Raw genomic sequence first — 24,949 nt, forward strand, 5'->3', positions numbered from 1 at the left:
ACAAGCAGTCGTGCCAAGAAACACAACCCATACGCTTGCCCGTACACACTGAACACAACACGCTCACCAAAACACACATACATGCACACAGAGAGATTATGCAGACACTCAATTCCTATAAGGGGTACCGGTAATAATAATTCACGCAAAATGTCACCTTTAAATTAATATTAACTCCAGTGGAGAGAGAACCTCAGGAGCAAAATTTCTCTAATGCTGATTCATGGTTTTGTGTTAATGAAGGATGTACGACTTTAAGAAGAATATAATATCTTGATGTTAAAGACAAAAGTCCAAAAGTTCTTTGTTAACTATTTACGAGTGTAAAGTAACACACACACATCTCATAAAGATCAAAGTTCTTGATACACACCTGCAGAAGTGACTGTGTGTCTGTTTCATCTGGACATCGATCGACATGGACTTCAGGAAGAGAAAGAAAGTTGTGCTAGTGAGTCGCGACTCATTTCATTCATCATCATTTAAACGAATGACGTAATTTCATCACACACTAACACTTGTGTATCATGGTTGTGGTTTGTATTATTCTCTTTCTTGTAAACGTGTGTTTGTGTGTGTGTAGATTTCGGTGGTGTTGGCCGTCTCTGTGGTGACAATCATAATAGGTTTGGGTTTGGGTCTCGGTCTTCAGCTACAGAACTGTAGGAATAAAGGTGAGACACACACAGAGACTAACACAACTCTACGTACACACAAACACTGCCTTTAACTGTGTATGTGTGTGTTAGATGTGTTGATGTCGTGTAGAAATCGCTGTTATGAGCCGTTTGATGAGAACTCAGCAGACTGTCGCTGTGATGAAACGTGCGCCAGCAATAACAACTGTTGCTATGACTACCAGGACATCTGTCTCCAGCCCAGTGAGTGAGGTGTGTAGCGCTGGATGTAGATCAGCTCTGAGCTGTTGTCTGACTGGAATGATGTTGTGTGTTAGCTCAGAGTTGGGAGTGTTCAGCCGTGCGCTGTGGAGAAACCCGTCTGTCTGACAGTAAATGTCACTGTTCTCATGACTGTGTCAGCGCTGGGGACTGCTGCTCAAACTATGAAATCATCTGTAAAGGTGACACCATCAACACAAATGCTTTCATGATTTCTGTATGTGTGACTGTACATGATGATGATTCCTGCAGGAGACACACAATGGGTTCAAGATGAATGTGTCGACATGAGCTCACCTCAGTGCCCAGCCAGGTAACACACACACATACACACTCACACACAGTTTATTATTGATGATTATAAAGTTGAATGTTAATGATGTTCAGTTCTCCTTCATGTGTGGTGCGTGTGTGTGTGTGTGTGTGTGTGTTAGTTTTCAGAAGCAGCCGTTGTTGCTGGTGTCTTTAGACGGGTTTAGAGCTGAATATCTACAGACGTGGTCTTCACTGATGCCGGTACTGGACAAGATGAGTGAGTATGAACACAAATACACAACTCATGAAGAGTGTGTACAGTGTCAATCAGCAGCATGTGTGGTTGTGTGTGTTTTAGGGAAATGTGGCACTTCGACACCCTTCATGCAGGCTGGTTTTCCCAGTAAAACATTTCCCAATCACTACTCTATAGTCACAGTAAGTCACTTCAACAATTTTCCTCTGTATGAGATCTGTGCATCCACTTCACACATTCACTGTTGTGTGTAGGGTCTGTATGCTGAGTCACATGGTCTGGTGGATAATAACATGTATGACCCTGAGTTTGACGCATCATTCAGCCTCTCCAACAATGAGAAAGACAATCCAAGATGGTACCAAGGACAACCGGTACGCACACACACACACACACACACACACACAGAGCTTGTTGATGATTGGCTGTGCTCTGACCCTATGACCTCTGACCTTAGATCTGGAACACAGTGAGGTATCAGGGTCTGAAGGCAGGAACGTTCTTCTGGCCTGGATCTGATGTGGCCATAAATGGAACTTTTCCAGATATCTACATGAATTACAATGGGTTTGTTTACAACACACACCGAGCAAATGGACAACTTGTTACTTTAAAGCTAAGTTTACAATACTTCATATCTTTCTTTCCATGACGGCAGTTTGAAGTTGTAGCTGCACTCTGTAATTTAATAAATCGCTACTAATACGCTCTCGTCACTTACTTAAAACATTTACTCAGTAACCTTTAGTCAAAGCGCAGCTGTAATGCGTCAGAGGAGAACTGGCCCTCCCGGCTGAGTCTAGTTTGGCGAGCTCACCAGGAGACTTCTGATATTAGATTACTATAAGATTCTGTGAACTTCATCATTTCACTCACACATTTATAAAATCCTAATCGTGGTCTGTGTGGTGTGTGTTGTGTGTGTTGTGTTTGTGTGTGCAGGAAGGTCCCATTTGAGGAGCGAGTGTTAACCGTTCTAAAGTGGCTCCAGCTACCGCAGGACAGACGGTAAATCATCATTTCGTGTGTTTGTGATGTGTCACACTGTAAATGTTGTAGGGCCTTTGCATTGTGAGCATTGAGCACAGAAAACCCATCACAAGTAAATATATATTGTTGTTTATTAAACTTCTTTACATGGTAAAAATAATGATTGCAAAGCACAAACACAACATGAAACACTAAACGCACATAGAAAGAGGGAGAGATAAAATCATCTTTAACAAAGAGGCACAACCTTACCCAGCTATTCTATAAATAGAAATGGATACTTGTGAGCTCTGTGCTAGAGGTGTGTCCGTATTGTGCTTGAAGAGATGGAAAGGTTCAATTGGTTTCAGGATGCTGTCTTGCTAGAAAAGTTCTGGCAGGCCACAGTCCATTGTCCCTTCTTTCCTCCCAGTGGGGGAAAGGGCAGTCTCCAAAGAGACGCCACAAACTGGTTTCTTCTGGAGGCAGGTATGTAGGAAGAGGTCAAATGCGAAAGAGAGAACAAACCAGAAAGGAAGAGACGGTGGAGATGTCACAGCCTACAGATGTGACTGACCCAATCAGACGATGGCACCTTTGGAGGGAAAGTCAATTGTCTTTGTCTTCCAACACTTATGTATGTGGAAGGGGATTGGATGTCATCTAAGAAACTTCTAATAATTGGATAAATCTAATATAGAAAGAATTATCCAAAACACATCAAACAAAAAGGAAATCGTCTCGGTTACGTATGTAACCTCTGTTCCCTGATGAAGGGAACGAGACGTTGTGTCGAACCGACAGATGGGGTTCGCCCCTGAGAACCTATCATACTCTGACTTTGTTGAAAAGGCCAATGAAATTGGCGAATGAAATTTGCATGCTGGGCTCCGCCCCCGGATATCCGGGTACAAAAGGGGAGGCGGCGTGCTCATTCATTCACCAATGTGCTGAGGAGCCTGAGAGCATCTCACAATCGCTGCAGCGGACGGCTAGTGTTGTGGCATGAGGGACACAACGTCTTGTTCCCTCCATCAGGGAACAGAGGTTACATACGTAACCGAGACGTTCCCTTTCTGTCTGTCTCTCGACGTTGTGTCGAACCGACAGATGGGGTTCCTATTGAAAACGCCACAGCACTAAGCCGCGTCACAATCTCTAGCGAAGCGACGTTGACCAGCCTGGGACGAGCCACACGTGAGAGCTATCGCGAAATTTGTAACCTTCCAGTGGGCAGGCAGGGGCTCCCAGAGCTTTTGGCAAAGATGGGTAGCCCCTGCCCTTGGCCACCACAGACGGAGGCCTTGTTCTCTAAACGAGAAGCCGTCCGGTACCGTAGGGCTACTGGGCAAGCGCTGTTCCCTCAATGTGGACGTGCGCTACGGAGACCACTTCCCACCATAGGGGGGAATACAGTGGAGACACCAACATAGTCTCACCAAATAGAGGAGAACTCATGGGAGGTATGTGCGGAATGCCGCAAGGTGGATGTCCACCTGGGGGAGGTCATGGGTTGCCACGAGGGGAACCATCTCAGCCTTGGCCGCTGCAGTCACAGAACGGGAAGCAAACGAGGTGGTGGCTGGATCTTGACAGAACACAGCCACCGTGACGCAACGTCTGAATAGCCATCCGCCCGCAGTGCGGGCAGGACGAATCCACGAGGCTGCCACAGTGGTCGGACCCCCGAACACCTGCGGCAACCACCATGTCCGACCCGTCCTCGATTAGTGTACTGCACCCAAGAGATCAGCAGGCAATGCAACGCTGAGGAAATTGCTCTTTTAGAAAAACACCTCTGGAACTGCCAGGACGCCCAGGGGAATCTCCGCTGCACCGCGTCGTAGAATTCGGCAATTCGAAGAATGTCATCAGATGCGAAGGCTCCGAAGAACAAAAGGTGAATGAATGAGCACGCCGGCTCCCATTTTATTCCTGGATATCCGGGGGCGGAGCCCGGCATGCAAATTTAATTCGGCAATTTCATTGGCCTTTTCAAAATAGTCAGAAGATGATAGGTTCTCAGGGGCGAACCCCATCTGTCGGTTCGACACAACGTCGAGAGACCGACAGAAAGGGAACACAAATGCATCTCATAGAACCCAAACATGATCTACATATCATCTCGGTTAAATGAGTTACTGCTAATCTGGTAATTCCAGAAGTTATACACATTCATTCAAACAACTTTGGGTTAATGTTTAAGACAGATATATTAACAAGAAAATCAATACATACATTTAGAGGAAAGAACAGTCGTGTCAAGTTCCTTTGGACGAACTACAGATGCGACAGAGACTTCTCATTTCTACTTTTGCTTGCTTTGAGGCTTAGCAGTCTTAAATATCCCATGGAGAAGCGAAAGGGTTTGCCCTTTGATGATGGCATCAAAAAACCAGAACACAAGGGAGGGTTTATGGCTTTTCTTTCAATGATCCAGACCCTACATGTTTAACTGTTCCTATTCCTTTCTTTCACTGATGAACGTCGTCACTTCACAGAATAAGTGAATAACATCTGCTTGTTTTTTGTTGTGAAGGCCAGACTTTTTAACCCTGTACCTGGAGGAACCTGATAAATCTGGACACAGTTTTGGACCGGTCAGCGGAGGGGTGAGAACACACACAGTTCAGCTCCAGTAGTCTATATTATTGACAGTAATGATTTAAAGAGTGTGTGCGCGTGTGCCTGTGTAGTTGATCACAGCTCTACAGGGAGTGGACAGATTGATGGGTCAACTGATGAACGGCCTAAAACAGCTCAACCTTCATCAGTGTATCAACATCATCGTCATCGCTGATCACGGTAACAAATACGCACAGGAACACACATTATGCTGCTCTGACAGAGTGTGATGTTGTGTGTGCGTTGTGTAGGTATGGAGGAGACCAGTTGTGAACGTAAGGAGGTTCTGCAGGATTTTGTTGGAAATATTAATCATCTGTATGTTACTGAGGGTCCATTCGGACGAATCCGAGCAAGAGATAAAACACACACCTGTGAGTTAACAAACACACACACAAACTGTGCAGAAAGATGCTAGTGAGTCATGTGTGTTATACCACACTGTGTGTGTGTTTGTGTGTTACAGTAGAGGCTGCTGGACTGGTGGCTAATATGACAGTAAGTGTTTCATGAACCACACCCTTTCAGATGTTTGTGTTGCACACCTATTGTGTGCAACAGTGTAAAAATGTTGTGTGTAACAGTGTAAACGGTCGGAGCAGCAGATAAAGGCGTATCTGAAGCATCATCTGCCGAAGAGGTTTCACTACGCCAAGAATAAACGCATTGAAGATGTCGCCGTTCTTGTGCAGCCACGCTGGCTGTTTGAGAGGTTACACACACACACACACACACACACACATAATAAACAAATGTTAACACAATGACACAATCTGATAGTGTATGATTGTGTTCATTTAGACGTAAAGGATCTCTCACTTTCTGCTCAGGAGGAGATCATGGTTACGACAATGATGTCTACAGTATGCAGGTGTGTGGGTTTTAGTGTTTTATTGTGTATACATACATGTGAGTAATGTTTTATTGTGTGTTTATCTCAGGCAATGTTTCTCAGTTTTGGACCAAAGTTTCAATTTCAAACAGAAGTTGAGCCGTTCTCTAATATTGAGCTCTACAACCTCATGTGTGGTGAGACAACACCATCTGACCCAAGCAACACAACACAATCACATGTCAGCCATCGCAACTGTCTTCTTCCTGTTGTGTTGGCAGATATTCTGGAAATCACTCCATCCCATAATAACGGCACTCACGGCAGCCTGAACCACCTGCTGCTCTCACCCCCCCACACACCCCGTCATCCTGAAGAACAGAGCCCACCCAAACGATGTCCTCTCATCAGCCTGGAGCCGACACACACACTGGGCTGCACGTGTCCTGCACTGGTACACACAAACACACACTACACACACACTGGGCTGCACGTGTCCTGCACTGGTACACACAAACACACACTACACACACACTGGGCTGCACGTGTCCTGCACTGGTACACACAAACACATCACAAAACACACACATCACACATGCTACACACACACATACTGGGCTGCATGTGTCCTGCACTGGTACACACATCACACACACTACACACACACTGGGCTACACGTGTCCTGCAGTGGTACACACATCACACACACAACACACACACTGGGCTACACGTGTCCTGCAGTGGTACACACATCACACACACTACACACACACTGGGCTACACGTGTCCTGCAGTGGTACACACATCACACACACAACACACACACTGGGCTACACGTGTCCTGCAGTGGTACACACATCACACACACTACACACACACTGGGCTACACGTGTCCTGCAGTGGTACACACATCACACACACTACACACACACTGGGCTGCACGTGTCCTGCACTGGTACACACAAACACATCACAAAACACACACATCACACATGCTACACACACATACACTGGGCTGCACGTGTCCTGCACTGGTACACACAAACACACACTACACACACACTGGGCTGCACGTGTCCTGCACTGGTACACACAAACACATCACAAAACACACACATCACACATGCTACACACACACATACTGGGCTGCATGTGTCCTGCACTGGTACACACATCACACACACTACACACACACTGGGCTACACGTGTCCTGCAGTGGTACACACATCACACACACAACACACACACTGGGCTACACGTGTCCTGCAGTGGTACACACAACACACACACTGGGCTACACGTGTCCTGCAGTGGTACACACATCACACACACTGGGCTACACGTGTCCTGCAGTGGTACACACATCACACACACTACACACACACTGGGCTTCACGTGTCCTGCAGTGGTACACACAACACACACACTGGGCTACACGTGTCCTGCAGTGGTACACACAACACACACACTGGGCTTCACGTGTCCTGCAGTGGTACACACAACACACACACTGGGCTACACGTGTCCTGCAGTGGTACACACATCACACACACTACACACACACTGGGCTTCACGTGTCCTGCAGTGGTACACACAACACACACACTGGGCTACACGTGTCCTGCAGTGGTACACACATCACACACACTACACACACACTGGGCTACACGTGTCCTGCACTGGTACACACATCACACACACTACACACACACTGGGCTACACGTGTCCTGCAGTGGTACACACTACACACACACTGGGCTACACGTGTCCTGCAGTGGTACACACATCACACACACTACACACACACTGGGCTACACGTGTCCTGCACTGGTACACACATCACACACACTACACACACACTGGGCTACACGTGTCCTGCACTGGTACACACATCACACACACTACACACACACTGGGCTACACGTGTCCTGCAGTGGTACACACATCACACACACTACACACACACTGGGCTACACGTGTCCTGCAGTGGTACACACATCACACACACTACACACACACTGGGCTACACGTGTCCTGCACTGGTACACACATCACACACACTACACACACACTGGGCTACACGTGTCCTGCAGTGGTACACACATCACACACACTACACACACACTGGGCTACACGTGTCCTGCAGTGGTACACACATCACACACACTACACACACACTGGGCTACACGTGTCCTGCAGTGGTACACACTACACACACACTGGGCTACACGTGTCCTGCACTGGTACACACATCACACACACTACACACACACTGGGCTTCACGTGTCCTGCAGTGGTACACACTACACACACACTGGGCTACACGTGTCCTGCAGTGGTACACACATCACACACACTACACACACACTGGGCTTCACGTGTCCTGCAGTGGTACACACATCACACACACAACACACACACTGGGCTACACGTGTCCTGCAGTGGTACACACATCACACACACAACACACACACTGGGCTACACGTGTCCTGCAGTGGTACACACATCACACACACAACACACACACTGGGCTACACGTGTCCTGCACTGGTACACATGCTACACACATCACAAACACACATTGAGCTGCAGCTGTGCACCGCTGGTACACAGCCAATAAAACTCATTCTGTCTGTGTGTTGTGTGTGTTGTTTCAGAATGGAAGCAATCCAAACTCACAGCTGAATCTCACAGATGCAGAAGGTAAAGTGCCACATGTTTATATGAACAGATGATTGACACCTGATGATCTCTGATGTGTCAGCGTTGCTTTACATGTAGACAACAGTGAGATGACACGTTTATATCCATGTAACGGTAAAACAATGACCGTGTCTGTCTCTCTGTGTTTGTGTAGTGTCTGAGGGTGAGAAACATCACATGTTATTTGGGCGGCCGCGGGTTCTCCAGACGGATGTTGAGTACTGTATCCTGAATCACCGTGGATTCATCTCTGCCTATAACACACAAACACTCACTCCAATGTGGAGCACATTTACTGTGGACAAACCGGTAAGAACACACACAGTCAAAAGACCTGCTAACACCGCATAGCAACAGCTGTTAACAAGTCAAAACCGCTCATTTTCAACGGTGTGTGTAGGCTGAGGGGGGTCCTCTGTCTCCGGTGGTCTCAGACTGTCTCAGAGCAGACGTGAGGATTCCAGCCAATCAGAGCGCAACATGTGACCAGTACAGTAACGCTGGCAACATCACACACGCTTTCCTGTACCCGCCCAGTAAGTTCCTGTTTTAGCCTTGAAGTCACATGACAGGGATGCTCATGAGGGGAGGGTCTTACTCTGATTGGCCAGAACGAATCATCAATATTTGTGTTGTGTGTGTTTATCTGCTGAAGACACACGTGTGAAGTGATGTTTGATCTTGTGCTGGCAGATCTGAACGACTCGTCTGAAGAACAGTTTGATTCTCTCACACTCAGTAATGTTGTGCCCATGTACCCAGAGTTCAAGAGTCAGTGTAACACACACACACACACACATACACTTACACACACACACACGTGTGTGGGTTGTATTGTGATCAAGCTGATGGTTGTGTTTTGTTGTGTGTTTGCAGGAGTGTGGCAGTATTTTCAGGAGGTTTTATTGCTGAAATACGCACAGCAGTATAACAGTGTTCATGTGGTGACGGGACCTGCTTATGATTATAACTATGACGGACGGTTTGATTCTCCAGAACAGATTGAGAGGTATGACATCACGGCTGTCAGTCATCACCCAGAAGTCCCAAAAAAAGCCTCCAGTCACAGTTCTTCAGTATGTTTGTGTGTTTAGGTTTGTCACAGATGGCACTCTTCCCGTGCCCACACATTATTTTGCGGTTCTCACGAGCTGTGTGGATGTTAGACGAACGGTGAGCGAGTGTTCAACAGAACTACAGACGCTTTCTTTCCTGATACCTCACAGAGAAGAGAATTCAGAGAGCTGTGCTGTGAGTAGAGCACACACACAATCATCATCATCATCATTATCATCTTTGTTTTTTTATTGCCGTAAACACAATATAACAGTGCTACATCACATTGCCAAATACAGAACAAGAATAATGTCACTAAATAAAGTTAAGTGCTTTTAAACTAATACATGTTTTCAGAGCTGTTCCAATGTCATGACATATATTTTAATTTATCAAATGTGAAATGTTGGTTTACATAAGGCCCACTTCATTTTATCTATATGATATTTAACTAATATAATAAATAACTGTTTAATGTATTGTTCATTACTTTGTAAATTATAATTTTCAAAATAACAAATTACATCAAAATCACTTGTTTCCACCATACTTCCCAATTTTCTATTTATATATTTTTCCTAGTCTTTCCCAAATATTATTGTATAGATACAATGGTAAAACAGTTGTAAAATTGTTTATTTTTCCATCCCACAAAATTCACAGATATATGAAATGTCAAGTTTAAACTTTTCTAAAACATGCTTAACTTTTATATGATCGATACAAAACGTATTCAGTATTTTCCATGCTTTCTTTTTCTTACAAAACTCCTCCCTTGAACTAGAACTTCTTAAAAGAAACACCACAGTCTTCGGAATTACATTAAGAGCAATTGCAAAGTCTCTTGGCTAAAATGGTCACTTACATTTTTCAAGAAATTCAGTATATGACAACAAGTACCCATTGGCATTTATCAACTGTTTCACAAAAAAAAACTTCATTGATCCAAGTATGGTAGAATATTGTATTTTAAATAATAGGTCTTTGTTATTCTAAATACAATAACTGTGTTGTGAGAAATTGTGCTTATATATTCAATTCCATGCTAACAGGGCCTGTTTGTGGAACAGCTAACTTCACAGGAATGTGAACAATTAGGAAACACGTTCCAAATGCTTTTTCTATTCTTCATAAATTCTATCAACCATTTTATTTTGAAAGTATCCTTAAGAGTGTGTAATAGTGTGGCTTTTTCCTCCATACATTTATGCGTTTGGCAGATGCTTTTATCCAAATTGACTTACATTGCATTATACTACATTTGTACCTAAGTATGTGCAATCCTCTGGGGTCAAACCCACGACCTCTTACCACTGAGCTCCAGGAAAGCTGTATCATATAATAGCTTGTCTATTATTGCCTTAGGGGGCACCTGTGATAGAGAAATATATACAGACCTGGACATTCCTGCCGTATTTTATAATAATACCCTTCCGAATATTGATACACCCCACATCAACCACAAACTCCTTTTTTGTTTTTTCAATAATTGGTTCAAAATGTTACTGACTTCTTCTTTTTAATTTTTACAAATTACTACCCCAAGATAAGTCATTGGTGTTTAACTGGGAGACCTTCTATATTTGCAAAAGGGAGCAGTCTTTAAGGGGAAACAACACAGATTTTTCTACATTCATGTTTATTCCTGAGACAGAAGTCAAAAGGCTTGTTCGGCCCCAAGATCTGACATCACAGTACCGCAAGAGCGATTGGAAAGCAAACTTTTAGTGGTTTTTCGAATCGCTCTCGCGGTACTTTGATGTACTTCCGCCTGTCGGATCTCGCCGGCCGCATTAAGTCGAACAAGCCTAATGTGTGTGAGGTCATAGGTCATGTGTTTATCGGGTGCAGGATCATCAGCCCGAGTCACAGTGGGTGGAGCCTCTCCTCTGGATGCACCAATCACGCGTCAGAGATGTCGAATGGATCACCGGATTGGACTTCTTTCAAGACAGCTTCCGACCAATCCCTGAGCTCCTCCGTCTTAAGACCCGCCCCACCGCCGCCATTCATCCCAAAGTCTGAAAGAAGTTTTTTCTGTTTGCGATTCTGTCCATCCACACAATATCATGTTAGGTTTCCTTATTCTTTGGATTGAGAAAGTGTGAAATATTTATTCAATGGATATAGAAAATAAAACACTACTCAACTCTGTATTTATGTGAAAAAAAGAGAGCAAAAAGTACACACACACACACACACTAGATAGTGTTCAACAGGTGCAGAAGTAATAAAGTATAAAGATGAAGATCTGTACTGATGGAAACATTACTACTGTTTGAAATAAACACTGTATTACAGAAAGAATGGAGTGAATCTTTATTGTTATTTTAGAGATCATGTTAGAGGTGTCATAGAGAATGATGAAGTGTTTTCTAATAAACACAATACATCACAATCGTGATTTCGGAATTAAAGATGTCACAATATACCGACAATGATCATATTATCCTCATATTGTGTTTATATTATAGATAATTCTGTGTCAGTACTACCATTTTTAACTCCCATAAAACAAAAAGACATACAATAAGTACAAACATTAAATTGAAATTAAAAAAAGGTGCTAAGTGAAGGATAGAATATAGAATGGAATATATATAAAATGTGAATTTTTTGAGTTAAACAGTGTATGTACAGTATGTGTGCATTGATTGTAAGTGACGATGACGGCAGGAGTTTGTGCAGCATGATGTGTGTCTCTTCTCCTCCAGTAACATCTGCATTCGCTCTGTTTCTGAACACCTATAAAGTCATTTTGTGAAAGTGTTTCTCTCTCACATCCTTAAATTGATCACAATGAAGGAGAAAGTGTGTCTGTGTCAGTTTTGTCTGTCCGCTCTCTATGGCCAGACTGTGATGATCACTGATCTTAGCTGCTTTATCTTCATGAAGATTGTGTGTGTGCTGGAAGAATACATTCATCCGCCCACCTGTAACGATGCTGACGTGTGTGTGTGCGTGTGTGTGTGCGTGTGTGCGTATCCGGAGCACATAATCAAACTCAGCTGGTTAAGACCAGAAATCTTACCTCCACCTCCCCCCTAACTCGCTTTCTACAGCAGGACCCCGGGGGTGAGCTCTGGGTTCGGGCCGCTATCACGGGAGAGTGTTCCGGGTTCGGAAGGAAGTCCGGTCCCTGGACAGCATCCTTAAATACACATATCTTCCCTATCATCATTACCCCACGGATTCGATCTCGTGAAGTGACAGTAGAGGGCAGCATTGTGTGTGATGAGATGTTTTCAGTGTTACTCAAGAGCCCAGAGCGGGTTTCTGTTTAAACTTTTTTTCTGAAGAACACCAAATCTGCATCCATTCCAAGTTCTGTGTATGGAAACCCGTCCTTGGCCACAGGGCACTTCACTTTTATCACATCATGTTACTCATAGTTTGTCCATATAAAGTTTGCTTTAAACAGCGGTGTTTTATGGGTTTACATTGACACATCTGGCTGATGTTTATATTAATTGTAAGTGACTCACGGTACATTTAAGGCCTCCGTTTGTGTGATGATGTCTGTGTTTATAACACAAAAGTCCACTGATGAATCGATCATGTTGTCTGCGCATACTTCTCTGTTTTTATGCGATTTAATGTCATATAGTATTATGCTTTTTTTGTCCAGTATGACAGCAGGGAATCGGTTATAGAGCTCTACGTGAACCGCGGTATTTTGAGCAACTAGAGTTCAGCTGATGCGCGTGCGTGCGTAAATAAACGAGGGGTAACGCTGATGATTTATGATTTATGACGTCACTTTATGATTAATATGTTATCTTACATCCCAATGAGGTGCTCGACCAGAGCCTGTGAATCACTTCTGTTGATCTTGTGGTGAATCCATTTTGCTGTTCTCAGCATTATTCATTCATTATAAACTATAAATGTGTCTGATTCTGTAAGTAAAATAATTATTAAAGAAACTCTAGAAAATAATACCATCAACAGTAGTTCCTAGAAGTCTATGACTAATGTCCAGCACGAGTCTAAATCCGACGACCCGCCAGGACCCTTGAGAGACATTTCTGAGCACTGTTTTCTTGTTTGTGTGAGTTAGTACACACCTCGAGTTGTGTTGTGATCACACGTGGCACACACATCATCATGCCACTTGGATCCAGGTATCACAAGCTGCTCATCGGTCGCACACGCTCTGTGTGTAACGCACGGTGCACATGTTTGTGTGATGTCAGCAAACTGTCCGTCTGGACACTGCTCACACACTGTGTCCCTGTGTGGACTCCCTGCGCACACCAACACACACAACATGACGAAGATCTTTATTCATATTCATCATCACTTCAGGTTTTACGCATTAAAGTTGTTCAGAGTGAAAACGAATTTGATACTTTATTGACTATAGTGAATGTCTCAGACACAATGACAAACAAAAAGGTTTTTGTGTAGCCACGTCACGCCGGCCGTTGCTTGGCAACCGTAAACAGCGTACATCTAAACACTATGACCGAATGCAATATATATATTTGTCTCTTTTACACTGATGCTACTGTAAATGATGAGCTAAGGCCTTACCTGGCGTCTTGACTCCATGTCCCGCTTTATGCACGTCAGCTGTGGCCTAGTGTTTAGAGCGTTGGGCTTGTGATCAGGAGGCTGCAGGTTCTATTCCCAGTGCCAGCAGGTCATGACTGAAGTGCCCTTGAGAAAGACACCTTACCCCTGATTGCTCTGCAGTAATGTGACACTGTAAAAAAAAACTACTTGTAAGTCGCTTTGGATAAAAGCATCTGCCAAATGAATAAATGTAAATGATCTTTTGCAGTGGCGGTCAAAAGTTTGGAAACACGTTTTTTATTTAGATTGTAGAACTAATCTAACTGGGATTTATGTTGTTGCTAAAACATCTCGAATTGTCTAAAAGTAAAATATGCTAATAGGATCTTTAAAGTACTCACCTCTTGCCAAATAGTTCTCTTCATTTTGTCTCGGGAAGTGATTTAGTCTTTCCAAGGCTCCTTCATTTAATCTTTGTTATTCGGTCATCTATTGCAAAAATATGTGTCTATCAACCTTTTGTTTTATGATGAATGATATGTTGTCGGTCCCCACACAGCTGCTGTTTCTGGAAAACAAAAGTATTGTTGTTCTACGGTGTGTGCACGTGCGTAGGAGGAGGGCGTGATTGAAGAAGCGCGCGCATATTAAGCGCACAGCTGAGCGCATCATCAATGAAGTCCGCTGATGATCCGCGCGCGTGTGATGGTGAGTGACCGTTATGAGATCTTCATGTCCGATCATAGTCTGATCTCTTCATCTCGTTATTGGCACGAAACGCAGTTTTTTACATTGAAATATAAACGCTCTCTCTCTCTCTCTCTAGTATCTCTTTGCAGTAGTGATTGTGCCGTGGGTCCTGTCGGCTGGCGGGTCGTCGGATGAGGAGCGCTCGTATAAACGCACGGATCCACTAACGGGACGGACTCTCGTGTGCCAACGCTGTCCACCGGGCTCCCGCCTGCGCGCGCACTGCACGAGCTCGAGTCCGACGCGGTGCGTCCCGTGCGGCGCGGGGCTGTACACGGAGTTCTGGAACTTCATCCCGAACTGTCTTCTGTGCGACGCGTGCGCGGACCTGCAGCGCGTCGTGCGGCGATGTAACGCGACGACGAACACATTGTGTGAATGCGAACCCGGATTCTTTTGGCAACAGCACTTCTGTCGCGAACACGCGACGTGTAAACCGGGACATGGAGTCAAGACGCCAGGTAAGGCCTTAGCTCATCATTTACAGTAGCATCAGTGTAAAAGAGACAAACATATATATTGCATTCGGTCATAGTGTTTAGATGTACGCTGTTTACGGTTGCCAAGCAACGGCCGGCGTGACGTGGCTACACAAAAACCTTTTTGTTTGTCATTGTGTCTGAGACATTCACTATAGTCAATAAAGTATCAAACTCTGAACAACTTTAATGCGTAAAACCTGAAGTGATGATGAATATTAATAAAGATCTTCGTCATGTTGTGTGTGTTGGTGTGCGCAGGGAGTCCACACAGGGACACAGTGTGTGAGCAGTGTCCAGACGGACAGTTTGCTGACATCACACAAACATGTGCACCGTGCGTTACACACAGAGCGTGTGCGACCGATGAGCAGCTTGTGATACCTGGATCCAAGTGGCATGATGATGTGTGTGCCACGTGTGATCACAACACAACTCGAGGTGTGTACTAACTCACACATACAAGAAAACAGTGCTCAGAAATGTCTCTCAACTCTCTTAAGTTGCTCTTTTTTTTTCTTCTGTGATGTATGTGTGTGAGTGGTGAAGATGTTTCTCTCTCTCTCTCAGGTTGGCTGGATTTATTCAGACCGATTGTCTCGGGTCTGTTCGTTCAGCAGCGGATACCCACCCAGCGGCTGCAGCGCTTCATCAGTCAGAGACTGCGCGGTCAGACAGACAGAAGAGCTGCGGATGACAAGATTCAACAGTGGATCAGTCGAGCATCAGAGGAGGAACTGTTCAAGTTGCCCGACATGCTGGAGAAATCACGTCTGAATGTGCTCGCAGACAAAATCAGAAAGAAAATCGAAAGATTTCAGATGTTTAACATTCGCTGCAGTAACAGCCTGATGATATCATCATAAAACGCTGCGCTGTTTGACTACTGTAACACACACACATGCACTGCTAAGGGACCTTGACGTTGTTGTGTGGTGTTAGTGAAATAGTCACACTTGGTTTCTTTTTTCATAAAGCCCTTGAAACATCTCTGATTGGTCCTGTGAAACGACACTCCGTTGTTTTTGGTGAATTACATTTCTTAGTTCAATTGTAATACTGTATCTGAACTATACATTTATCTTTTATATGTGCATGGTATGTTTTGTAGTGATGTGGATGATCATCAATGATTTATTATTTTCACTCATGGATTGATTGTGTCTTATAAAAGTGAGAGAGTTCTTAACTTTGTTAATTTATTTTTTTATACTACACTAACTACAGTAAACCTCAGAACACAGCTGTGTCGACCGTATGAAATAAATGAATGCACAAACAGCACTTTAGTGGGTCTTTATTAACCGTACACACCAGCGCAGCAGATTTCTGCGCTTAAGAGTTCAGCAGAACATACAGTCAATCACATCATTACAAATATAATGTTCATTTGTCAATGTATGTGATCATTCTGTGATGAGATCTGTGTGTGATTCCAGTTCAAAAGTGCTCAGAAGTGAAATAAACAGCGATGTGAACCACCAGACACATTTACAGCTATTCCATCAAATATTCATTTCTCTCATGATCAGATTTTCGTTACATGATTATTGTGGTCAAAGAAATTCAGGATGACATTATTATCACAACACCTATTGATGTTTTTAAATAAGTAACGCGATCAGTCAACGTCATCTTTCACTTCCTTTCAAATGTTGTTTTTAAGGGTAGAAGTATAGAAAGCTTAAGAAGAACAAACATCATGAAAGTATTGTAATGACTCCAGTAGATTCATATCTGTCTTAAGTTGGGAGAGTTTTGAGTTTATTTTTCGATCGATATGTTCATGGAAATATACAGAACAGATCAGAGCACTAGATTGACATTTACATTCTGCTTAACTCAAAATCTTTATGATTATTTTCTCTCATTTGACATGTATTCACTCGCTGCACACGATGCATTCTGTCCTTTTACAATGATATCTTCTCTTTTTCAATTCGATGTACAGCACTTTGGCTGATTTCAGATGTGCTTTATTAATCATTCAACTGAAACTCTGCAGTTTTGACATTCAGGCAACCAGATTCAGAAGATTTTAATATGAAATGATTTCAGCTGAAGAAAGGAATGTGGGTCCATTATTCCTTTAAATCTGTTTTACACTCTCAGTTCATTTCAAGTGGATTTGATCGAAATAAAAATGAATTAAATGAAGTTAAAGGGTGCACCTTAACACAGAGAGAGTGTGATGACAGATCATGACTCATGACTTCACAGTCAAATTTTCTTTGCCCTGGGTTTCCATTGTTCTGAGATCTCATTTGAATGTGCTGCATCATCACGAATGGTAAGGAATTCATAAATGCCTTTCCCGAACTGGATGAGTGTGTTTGCGGAAAAAGACACGTGCCGGAATACTTTCGGGCAACCAGATTCAGAAGATTTTAATATGAAATGATTTCAGCTGAAGAAAGGAATGTGGGTCCATTATATAAATCTGTCCTATGAATTAGCACCAACCATCGCTCCAAAACAAAGGCTCCAGCGTTTTTCACCTATAAAACAGGAAGATTTAATTCAACTTACCGCAACTTCTAAACCTACAACTTGCTTATTAGACCCCATACCAACTAAATTATTAAAAGAGATACTACCTGTTGCAATTGAGCCCATTTATAACATTATTAACTCGTCAATTAATCTAGGCCATGTCCCAGGACCCTTTAAGATGACCGTCATTAAGCCTCTAATCAAGAAACAAAACTTAGATCCAAATGAACTTGGAAACTATAGACGATTTCAAATCTCCCATACCTGTCTAAAATTCTAGAAAAAGTAGTGTGCACTCAGTTGTGCTCTTTCTTACAAAATAACAACATGCACGAAACATTTCAGTCAGGCTTTAGATGCATCATAGCACTGAAACTGCGCTCGTTAAAATTACAAACGACCTGCTTATAGCATCAGATAAAGGTAACACCTCACTCCTGATCCTGCTTGACCTTAGTGCTGTGTTCGATACCGTAGACCATAACATACTTCTAGATCGCTTACACAATTATACCGGTATTGAGGGACAGGCACTACAGTGGTTTAGATCTTACTTGTCAGAAAGACATCAATTTGTCTATTTAAATGGGGAATCATCCAATCTAACGCAAGTAAATTATGGATTACCTCAGGGATCAGTTCTGGGACCCTTGCTGTTCTCCATATACATGCTTCCCCTCTGAAACATTATTAAAAAACATGGAATCAGCTTCCATTGCTATGCAGATGATACTCAGCTATATATCTCATCAAGACCAGATGATTTCCCCCAGCTATCCAAATTGGCAAAGTGCATTGAAGATGTACAACATTGGATGACCTGTAATTTCCTTCTTTTAAATTCGAATAAAACAGAAATATTACTTATCGGACCAAAGACACGCAAACCGAATATTTCTGATTATAAACTCAAGTTGAAGGATGTGCTGTTACTCCAACAAATACTGTAAAAGATCTAGACGTTATATTAGACAGCAACCTGTCATTTAGAAATCACATCTCAAATGTCACAAAAACAGCCTTTTTCCACCTAAGAAATGTTGCCAAGTGATGAAATATTCTGTGTGTTGCTGACGCAGAGAAGCTTATTCATGCATTTATGACCTCAAGACTTGACTACTGTAATGCGCTACTTAGTGTTTGTCCTTCATCATCAATAAACAAACTACAGTTAGTTCAGAAAATACCATCACATAACCCCAATGTTATCAACCCTTCACTGGCTACACATTAAGTATCGTATTGACTTTAAAGTTCTTTTAATCACTTATAAAGCCTTAAAGGGTTTAGCCCCTACCTACCTAACAGAGCTTCTATCACACTACAACCCATCACGCTCTCTAAGATCTCAAAACGCAGGACTTTTGATAATCTCTAGAATAACTAAATCCACCAAAGGGGGTCGAGCTTTCTCATACGTAGCACCTAAACTCTGGAATAACCTTCCTGATATTATTCCAGGATCAGACACGCATCTTTACAGCCAAACATTCACTTAATGCAAATATGCTAAATAAACCACCAGGAGATGCTGACATTAGATATTATTTACTAGAATAATTGGATTTATTATATAACACACCATGTAGTGTGTTTTAAACTTTCTTGGGTTTTTTGTTTTTCCACTGTAAAGCTGCTTTGGAACAATGCAAATTGTGAAAAGCGCTATATAAATAAAATTGAATTGAATTGAATCTAATACTGCAGCCTGAGGGCACGAGAGGATAGAAACCTGGAAAATCTGCATTGACTGAAACGTGAAGAATGTCATGTAAATAATAAAGTGACACATGCCCTTCTTTTATTCCAGTATCTACACACGCACACACACACACACACTAAGTGAAGATTCATGAATGTCAAAGTTTTCACCAGAAACCATCTTCAAGTTCAGACACGTCCATCTTTGCAATCTTTTTGAATGAAGTGAGTAAACGGGTTGAGAGGTTTTGATGCCGTCTCGGTCTCACTCAATCTTTTATCATGACACACGGACACATGTGATGATGGCGTGCTGTATGACCTTCATCGTAAGATGCTTCAGGGTGATAACGTCTGTGTGTCTGCATGCCTGTCCTGTGTAGTGTTTCCATTGAAAGACAAGCATGTGTTTATTTGCATTACTAGTAAAATCATCTCATTTGAATATTTGTTTCATTTCCAGAACATGGTGTGTTTGCACTTCGTGACGTGTTTTCTTACAGTGAAAGTCAATCTTAATGTGAAAACTATCGCTCAGTTTTTCCAGGAACTTCTGCTCGGTGGATCTCCACAATAGTTGTGTGTGAAGAACAAACACTGATTCTGTTTATTTACAGTTGTGTATTAACTAGGCAACACACAAGCAAATGCCACCATGCACGCTTTACTAGATACATACGTCACATGACTTACTGGCTCGTAAGGACGGAAGGCAACGTGTGCATATCCCAATACACCACATCACCTAGCCCATGGAAGTTAACACCATATATTCATTCATTTACTCAGTTCTAAAACGTTGTGGTAATTTGCTAGTCCATTCAGAAGGTCGCAGACCCACTTCGCCTGCATCCGAGGATTCAGGTAGTGTTGCTGGTAATTCAGACTCAGACTGCTGCAGTGATGTTTCAGATAAGCCTGAATCTCGCCTGCTAGTTCCAGTCTCTTTTTCAGGCTGTGATGTGCCCGATGAACCGCACCATTTCAGTGCATCATCATGAGTCTCTGAGGACGAATGGTGTGTCCTCTGTTGATCACCATGCCTTCTATACATAGTTGTTGATAATTCTTGAGCTTTCCTGTGGCTAACAACGGCAAGGTCCCAGGAGATTGCACATCGTCAGAAACGAAGGTAGTACGATGCAATGTAAGTCGCTTTGGATAAGCGTCTGCCAAATGCATAAATGTAAAGTAAATGTGATAGTGGATCACGTACCTCATATGACACAGGTCCCGTCTGCTGCACAATCACTCCAGATAACCACTTTGGTTCTCCTCCCACTGTATTTCACAAGAAAAAAGAATCATCCACAGCCAAAGATCTTTCCCGTTCGTGAAAATCATGCTGACTTTTTGTAGATATTGTTTCTTGCTAACAGCTTCGTGAATGTTTTGTTTTAGAAAATCCAACCTTGTGCGGACACGTCTCTTCAGAAATAGATGCCTCTTCAATTTGGGTTGGTATCAATGCACATTTGTTCATTCTTCAGTGTTTTCAAGCTCACTTTAAATGTCTGAACATATCTCTCTGCCAATCCGTTGGGTGCTGGATGTTTGGGTGCACCAGTAGTATGCAAAATGCCGTTCTGTTTCACAAATCCTTGAAAATTATCAGAAGTAAACGTCACGTTTTGCTGGAGTTATGAAGCTAGTTGCCAGTAATTTACTGTAGATTTATATTGATCTCATTTATTGAACAGTTTGTTCAGAGATAAATAAACATTAAACATGAACAAGTCTTTATTTATAAAAAAACGGTACATGCAAAGCATTCTGGGAACCCAAACCTTTTTCCTTTTTTTTCTAATTTTGGTTCCCAGAATGCTTTGCATGAGGCTGTTATTTATATAGTTTTGTCTGTTATATGGTTACATTAGTAAAGTGATTAAACATAAACATTTACTCCTTTAACAGATCTCCTTCTGGGGTTATTCCCAATGTCTGCGGGGGTCATTTGAACGGAAAACTGTTGGGAAACGTATATACTGACATTAGACATCTTTTATATTACTGCATACTTCATTTACAGTTTTTCTCAATTGCTAAAACACTAAAACAAAGTTCTCAGTTGCCTGGACTTATTTAGCTAATTGTGCAGTCTGTTGTCAATACCTTAAACCATTTCTCATGGTAAAACACAATTTGCAGATCTCACTTAGACTCTTCAGCAAAACGCTAAACACATTCTCATTCTCAAAACACATTCTGCACTCTAATGCACATGTCATCCATACTGGTAAACACAAGTGGCAACAATCAAATACAAATAGAGAACATATTCTCATTGATTGAACACAACCACTCAAAATTGATTTAACCTGTTTCAAATGATGTGACACAACCAATATAAGCCAGGTCAGAGAGCAAACAAGTTGTTGAAGGTGGGAAGGAGAAAGTCTGTAAATGGATAGAAGAAACAATGTAAGAGGACAAGTGCTTATGCGAGGTGGGCGATGAGGAGGAGGGCAAGAAAGAGGAAGAGGAGAATGAGAGGAGGGATTGGACAGCAGGCCATTGTTGAAGTTCCTGGTCAACGAGGTGGTAATGTCACAATCTGTGCTGCTATCAGCAACCATGGTGTTCTGCATCACCATGTTTCATGTCAGGACTGGATACGGCACACAAGAGACTTCTTCCCCATTGCCTCAGGAAGGACAATATTGCTTGTGACATCCATGAAGTGCTCTGGCCTGATCCAGTCCAAAGACAAGAAGCACATTGATCATCACATGTTTACTCTTTTGATTTCTGATTTTATGTTACAGTACATTGAAGGCTGTATAATTTACAATACTGTAATCAAATTGTTTTGCCCTGAACATTGTGCTTTCCATTTGTGAACAGTACTGACTGCTCAATAGATTTTCAATGGTTGCAGGTTCATATCAACAAAGAACAATAATTACACTAGGACAAGTTTAGATGCAGGGTACAGTACTGTAAAAATAGGGGTAGAAGGAGGAAGAAACCCCCAAAAGTGCAAAGAGCAAAGCAGAGTAGTAATTTCTGATCAATTTTGAGCTACGATGATAGAACATGTTTTCATTCATCAAAAGACAAATGATGGAAAATATAAACTTTGTTTTGAGATAAAAATGTACTTTCAATCTGAGAACTATGTTTTGAACAATGTATTTTCTATTTATTGGTGTATTGTTTACTGACTGCTTGATAGTGTATATCATTTTGATCACTTTGTTTATGATTTGAGAGCAGTGTTTGATTTTGAACACAGGCAAAACAGTTTTGAGTCGAAAGTTTCATTTTGCAAGAGGAGTCAGAGGTTTTGTAAATAGTGCTTGAAGATGAGGTTTTGTGTTCAATGTTTTCAGAAAATGGAGCAAGGTTTCAGAAATCGTGTTTAAGCAATTGAGAAAAACTATAACTTGAATATTTAGGAAAGAGCTCTTATGAAGCGCAGTGACGTCACGACGTCTCACGACGAGAGTCAAGTCAAGTCAGCTTTATTTATATAGCGCTTTTTACAATTTTCATTGTTACAAAGCAGCTGTACAAGAAAAAATGACTATAAGTAAAACATAAAAGGTTATGGAATTCAAAACACAGGTCAAATATCAGACACACAATAAATTCCTATATGCAGTGTTAATTAAATAAGACAATCAAATTCTAGCAGCCCCCCCGGCCAGGCAAACAGTGCAAAACAGTCTGCAAACGGTGGCGAGGAACCCAAAACTCCATTGGAGGAGAAAAAAAACCTCGGAGGGAAACCAGGCCTAACCAGGGGATTCCAGTTCCCCTCTGGCAAAAACTGCAGCCTCTGCACAAGCTCAACAGTGCTGCACAACAAGGCGAAAATAAAAAAAAAATTAGATTTAAAATTATCATTAATAATCTAATAGTGGCTGTAGTTTTGTAGGGACGTCACTTCCTTCGTCCAGCATTTGTCAGGTCTAGGAATGGATTGCGCCCTGCCCGCTCCGCTCTTGTAACCTTGGAACAATGAGACAAGACTGGCTGAGAGTAGAGTACTGTTCTGCACTCTTTGATGCAACAAATGCATCAGTTGTTATTGGAAGTGTCCCTGGTTCCGGTTGATCTAACTAGTGCAGCCTAGATCTTTGAAATACATATATTATGATAATCTAGTGTATGCAAGATTAAAAAGATGCGTCCACTGCCCTCTGCTGTACAGTACCGGTATGAAGCTTCATGTCTCTACTGGTGTTTCGTGGTTGTTCAAGAAGTTTTCTCTATCTGTTGGGACAGCACAGCTTTACAGTTTTTTTCTATTGCTAAACGACAGCGAGCACAACTGGAGTCACATGTGTAAAACTCTAACTACAGTCTGCACAGCAGCAGTTCATGTGGACCAAACTCTAGTTCGGTTTTCATTGCTTGAACACAGTTTTCAAAACTCTACACACTTATCCCACGACCTGCACAACACTGTGGATTTACAGCACTTTGTTCAAATGCTGACACACTGCTGTCAAAACTGTGAAGCACACATTCAAAACAGAATAGATTTAAGCCTTGTGCCTTTCAAACTGAAAGGTTAAGCAGTTGTCTTGTTTTAGACTTGTTAGTGAACATATGTATATATGTTGTGTATTGTGTTTGGCTGCACTGAGCCGTGTGTTAAGAGTTGTGTTGCTTGTAATGAGTTCTGCAGGTGATGTGAAGAGTTTAGCTCAGGTGACTGTTGCTAGTGCAGACTGTTCAATTTAACTTCAACTTTATTTATAAAGCGCTTTTCACAATTTGCATTGTTCCAAAGCAGCTTTACAGGGGAAAAAATAAAAACCCCAAGAAAGGGTAAAACACACTACATGGTGTTTTATATAACAAATTCAATTATTCTAGTAAATGATATCTAATGTCAGCATCTCCTGCTGGTTTATTTAGCGTATGTTGCATTACAGTTTTTTACAGACGCTAGGACACATTTGTCAATACTTAGGTCACTTTTGCAAAACTCTTTACACATATTTCATATTCAAAATGCTCTACAACTACCAAAACACTTTCTTCAGGTCTCAAATCAACTAATTCTTCCAGAACACTAGCAAAGGTTGACAGTCGACAAACACACTTTGTCACCCACAAAACAATGACCTGAAAAACACTATCAACATGCACCATTATACAATGTTTTCATGTGTAAAACAAGGACACATCTCTGTTTATATTCACTGCAATATATGGAATGAATCAGGCATGATGTAGAATTCCTCAATATTTTATGTTGTTTATTTATTTATTTATTTTTTGGCACCGAGTAATTCCAAAATACAAGAATTTGTATACACACCATCCACTGATACAGATACAATAGTACAGTAATGTTACAGTTTTTCTCAATTGTTTACACACATTTTCTGAAAGCCTCATATTCTCAGAACTCTACACACAATGGGCAAAACCCCTCATTCTCCTGCAAAATGAAAAC

General features: G+C 42.1%; 2 protein-coding genes across 15 annotated transcripts; both read left to right on the forward strand.

Annotated features, from left to right (window-relative positions):
* The first annotated feature begins 321 nt into the window (after positions 1-321).
* On the forward strand, positions 322-11,991 carry LOC306910189 (ectonucleotide pyrophosphatase/phosphodiesterase family member 3). Of its 14 annotated transcripts, none has more exons than XR_013788137.1 (25): positions 322-451; positions 584-674; positions 750-881; positions 956-1,081; positions 1,152-1,212; positions 1,334-1,431; positions 1,513-1,592; positions 1,665-1,784; positions 1,868-1,977; positions 2,353-2,418; positions 4,919-4,991; positions 5,076-5,184; positions 5,256-5,378; positions 5,471-5,502; positions 5,589-5,716; positions 5,806-5,875; positions 5,946-6,033; positions 6,118-6,290; positions 8,494-8,539; positions 8,694-8,848; positions 8,940-9,075; positions 9,233-9,310; positions 9,416-9,548; positions 9,617-9,790; positions 11,447-11,896. XR_013788137.1 is itself a non-coding variant. In XM_079484548.1 (25 exons), exons 1-25 carry the CDS (start codon positions 419-421, stop codon positions 11,618-11,620), a joined length of 2,592 nt encoding a protein of 863 aa, XP_079340674.1. In that variant the 5' UTR covers positions 322-418; the 3' UTR covers positions 11,621-11,991. The 14 variants fall into 14 exon arrangements, 11 of the variants coding, with proteins under 11 accessions (XP_079340674.1, XP_079340669.1, XP_079340668.1 ...); XM_079484548.1 differs by having other exon boundaries at positions 9,634-9,790; positions 11,447-11,991; XM_079484541.1 differs by having other exon boundaries at positions 377-495; positions 9,634-9,790; positions 11,447-11,991.
* A 2,681-nt stretch (positions 11,992-14,672) lies between these two features.
* tnfrsf11b (tumor necrosis factor receptor superfamily, member 11b) lies at positions 14,673-16,898 on the forward strand. Its single transcript, XM_079484550.1, has 4 exons — positions 14,673-14,821; positions 14,940-15,324; positions 15,604-15,783; positions 15,913-16,898. Exons 1-4 carry the CDS (start codon positions 14,801-14,803, stop codon positions 16,206-16,208), a joined length of 882 nt encoding a protein of 293 aa, XP_079340676.1. The 5' UTR covers positions 14,673-14,800; the 3' UTR covers positions 16,209-16,898.
* The last annotated feature ends 8,051 nt before the right edge of the window (positions 16,899-24,949 follow it).

The sequence above is a fragment of the Barbatula barbatula genome, assembly GCF_947034865.1.
Source record: "Barbatula barbatula genome assembly, chromosome: 21".
Taxonomy (NCBI): Eukaryota; Metazoa; Chordata; class Actinopteri; order Cypriniformes; family Nemacheilidae; genus Barbatula; species Barbatula barbatula.

Bases quoted from the DNA above. Each gene is read 5' to 3' on its own strand.
- LOC306910189 (XM_079484539.1), top strand. From the start codon at position 419: ATGGACTTCAGGAAGAGAAAGAAAGTTGTGCTA. The intron at 9,076-9,232 runs GTAAGTTCCTGT...TTGTGCTGGCAG, and splicing joins CGCTTTCCTGTACCCGCCCA to ATCTGAACGACTCGTCTGAA. The intron at 9,791-11,446 runs GTGAGTAGAGCA...TATCGGGTGCAG, and splicing joins AGAATTCAGAGAGCTGTGCT to GATCATCAGCCCGAGTCACA.
- tnfrsf11b (XM_079484550.1), top strand. From the start codon at position 14,801: ATGATCCGCGCGCGTGTGATG. The intron at 14,822-14,939 runs GTGAGTGACCGT...CTCTCTCTCTAG, and splicing joins TGATCCGCGCGCGTGTGATG to TATCTCTTTGCAGTAGTGAT. The intron at 15,325-15,603 runs GTAAGGCCTTAG...TGGTGTGCGCAG, and splicing joins ACATGGAGTCAAGACGCCAG to GGAGTCCACACAGGGACACA.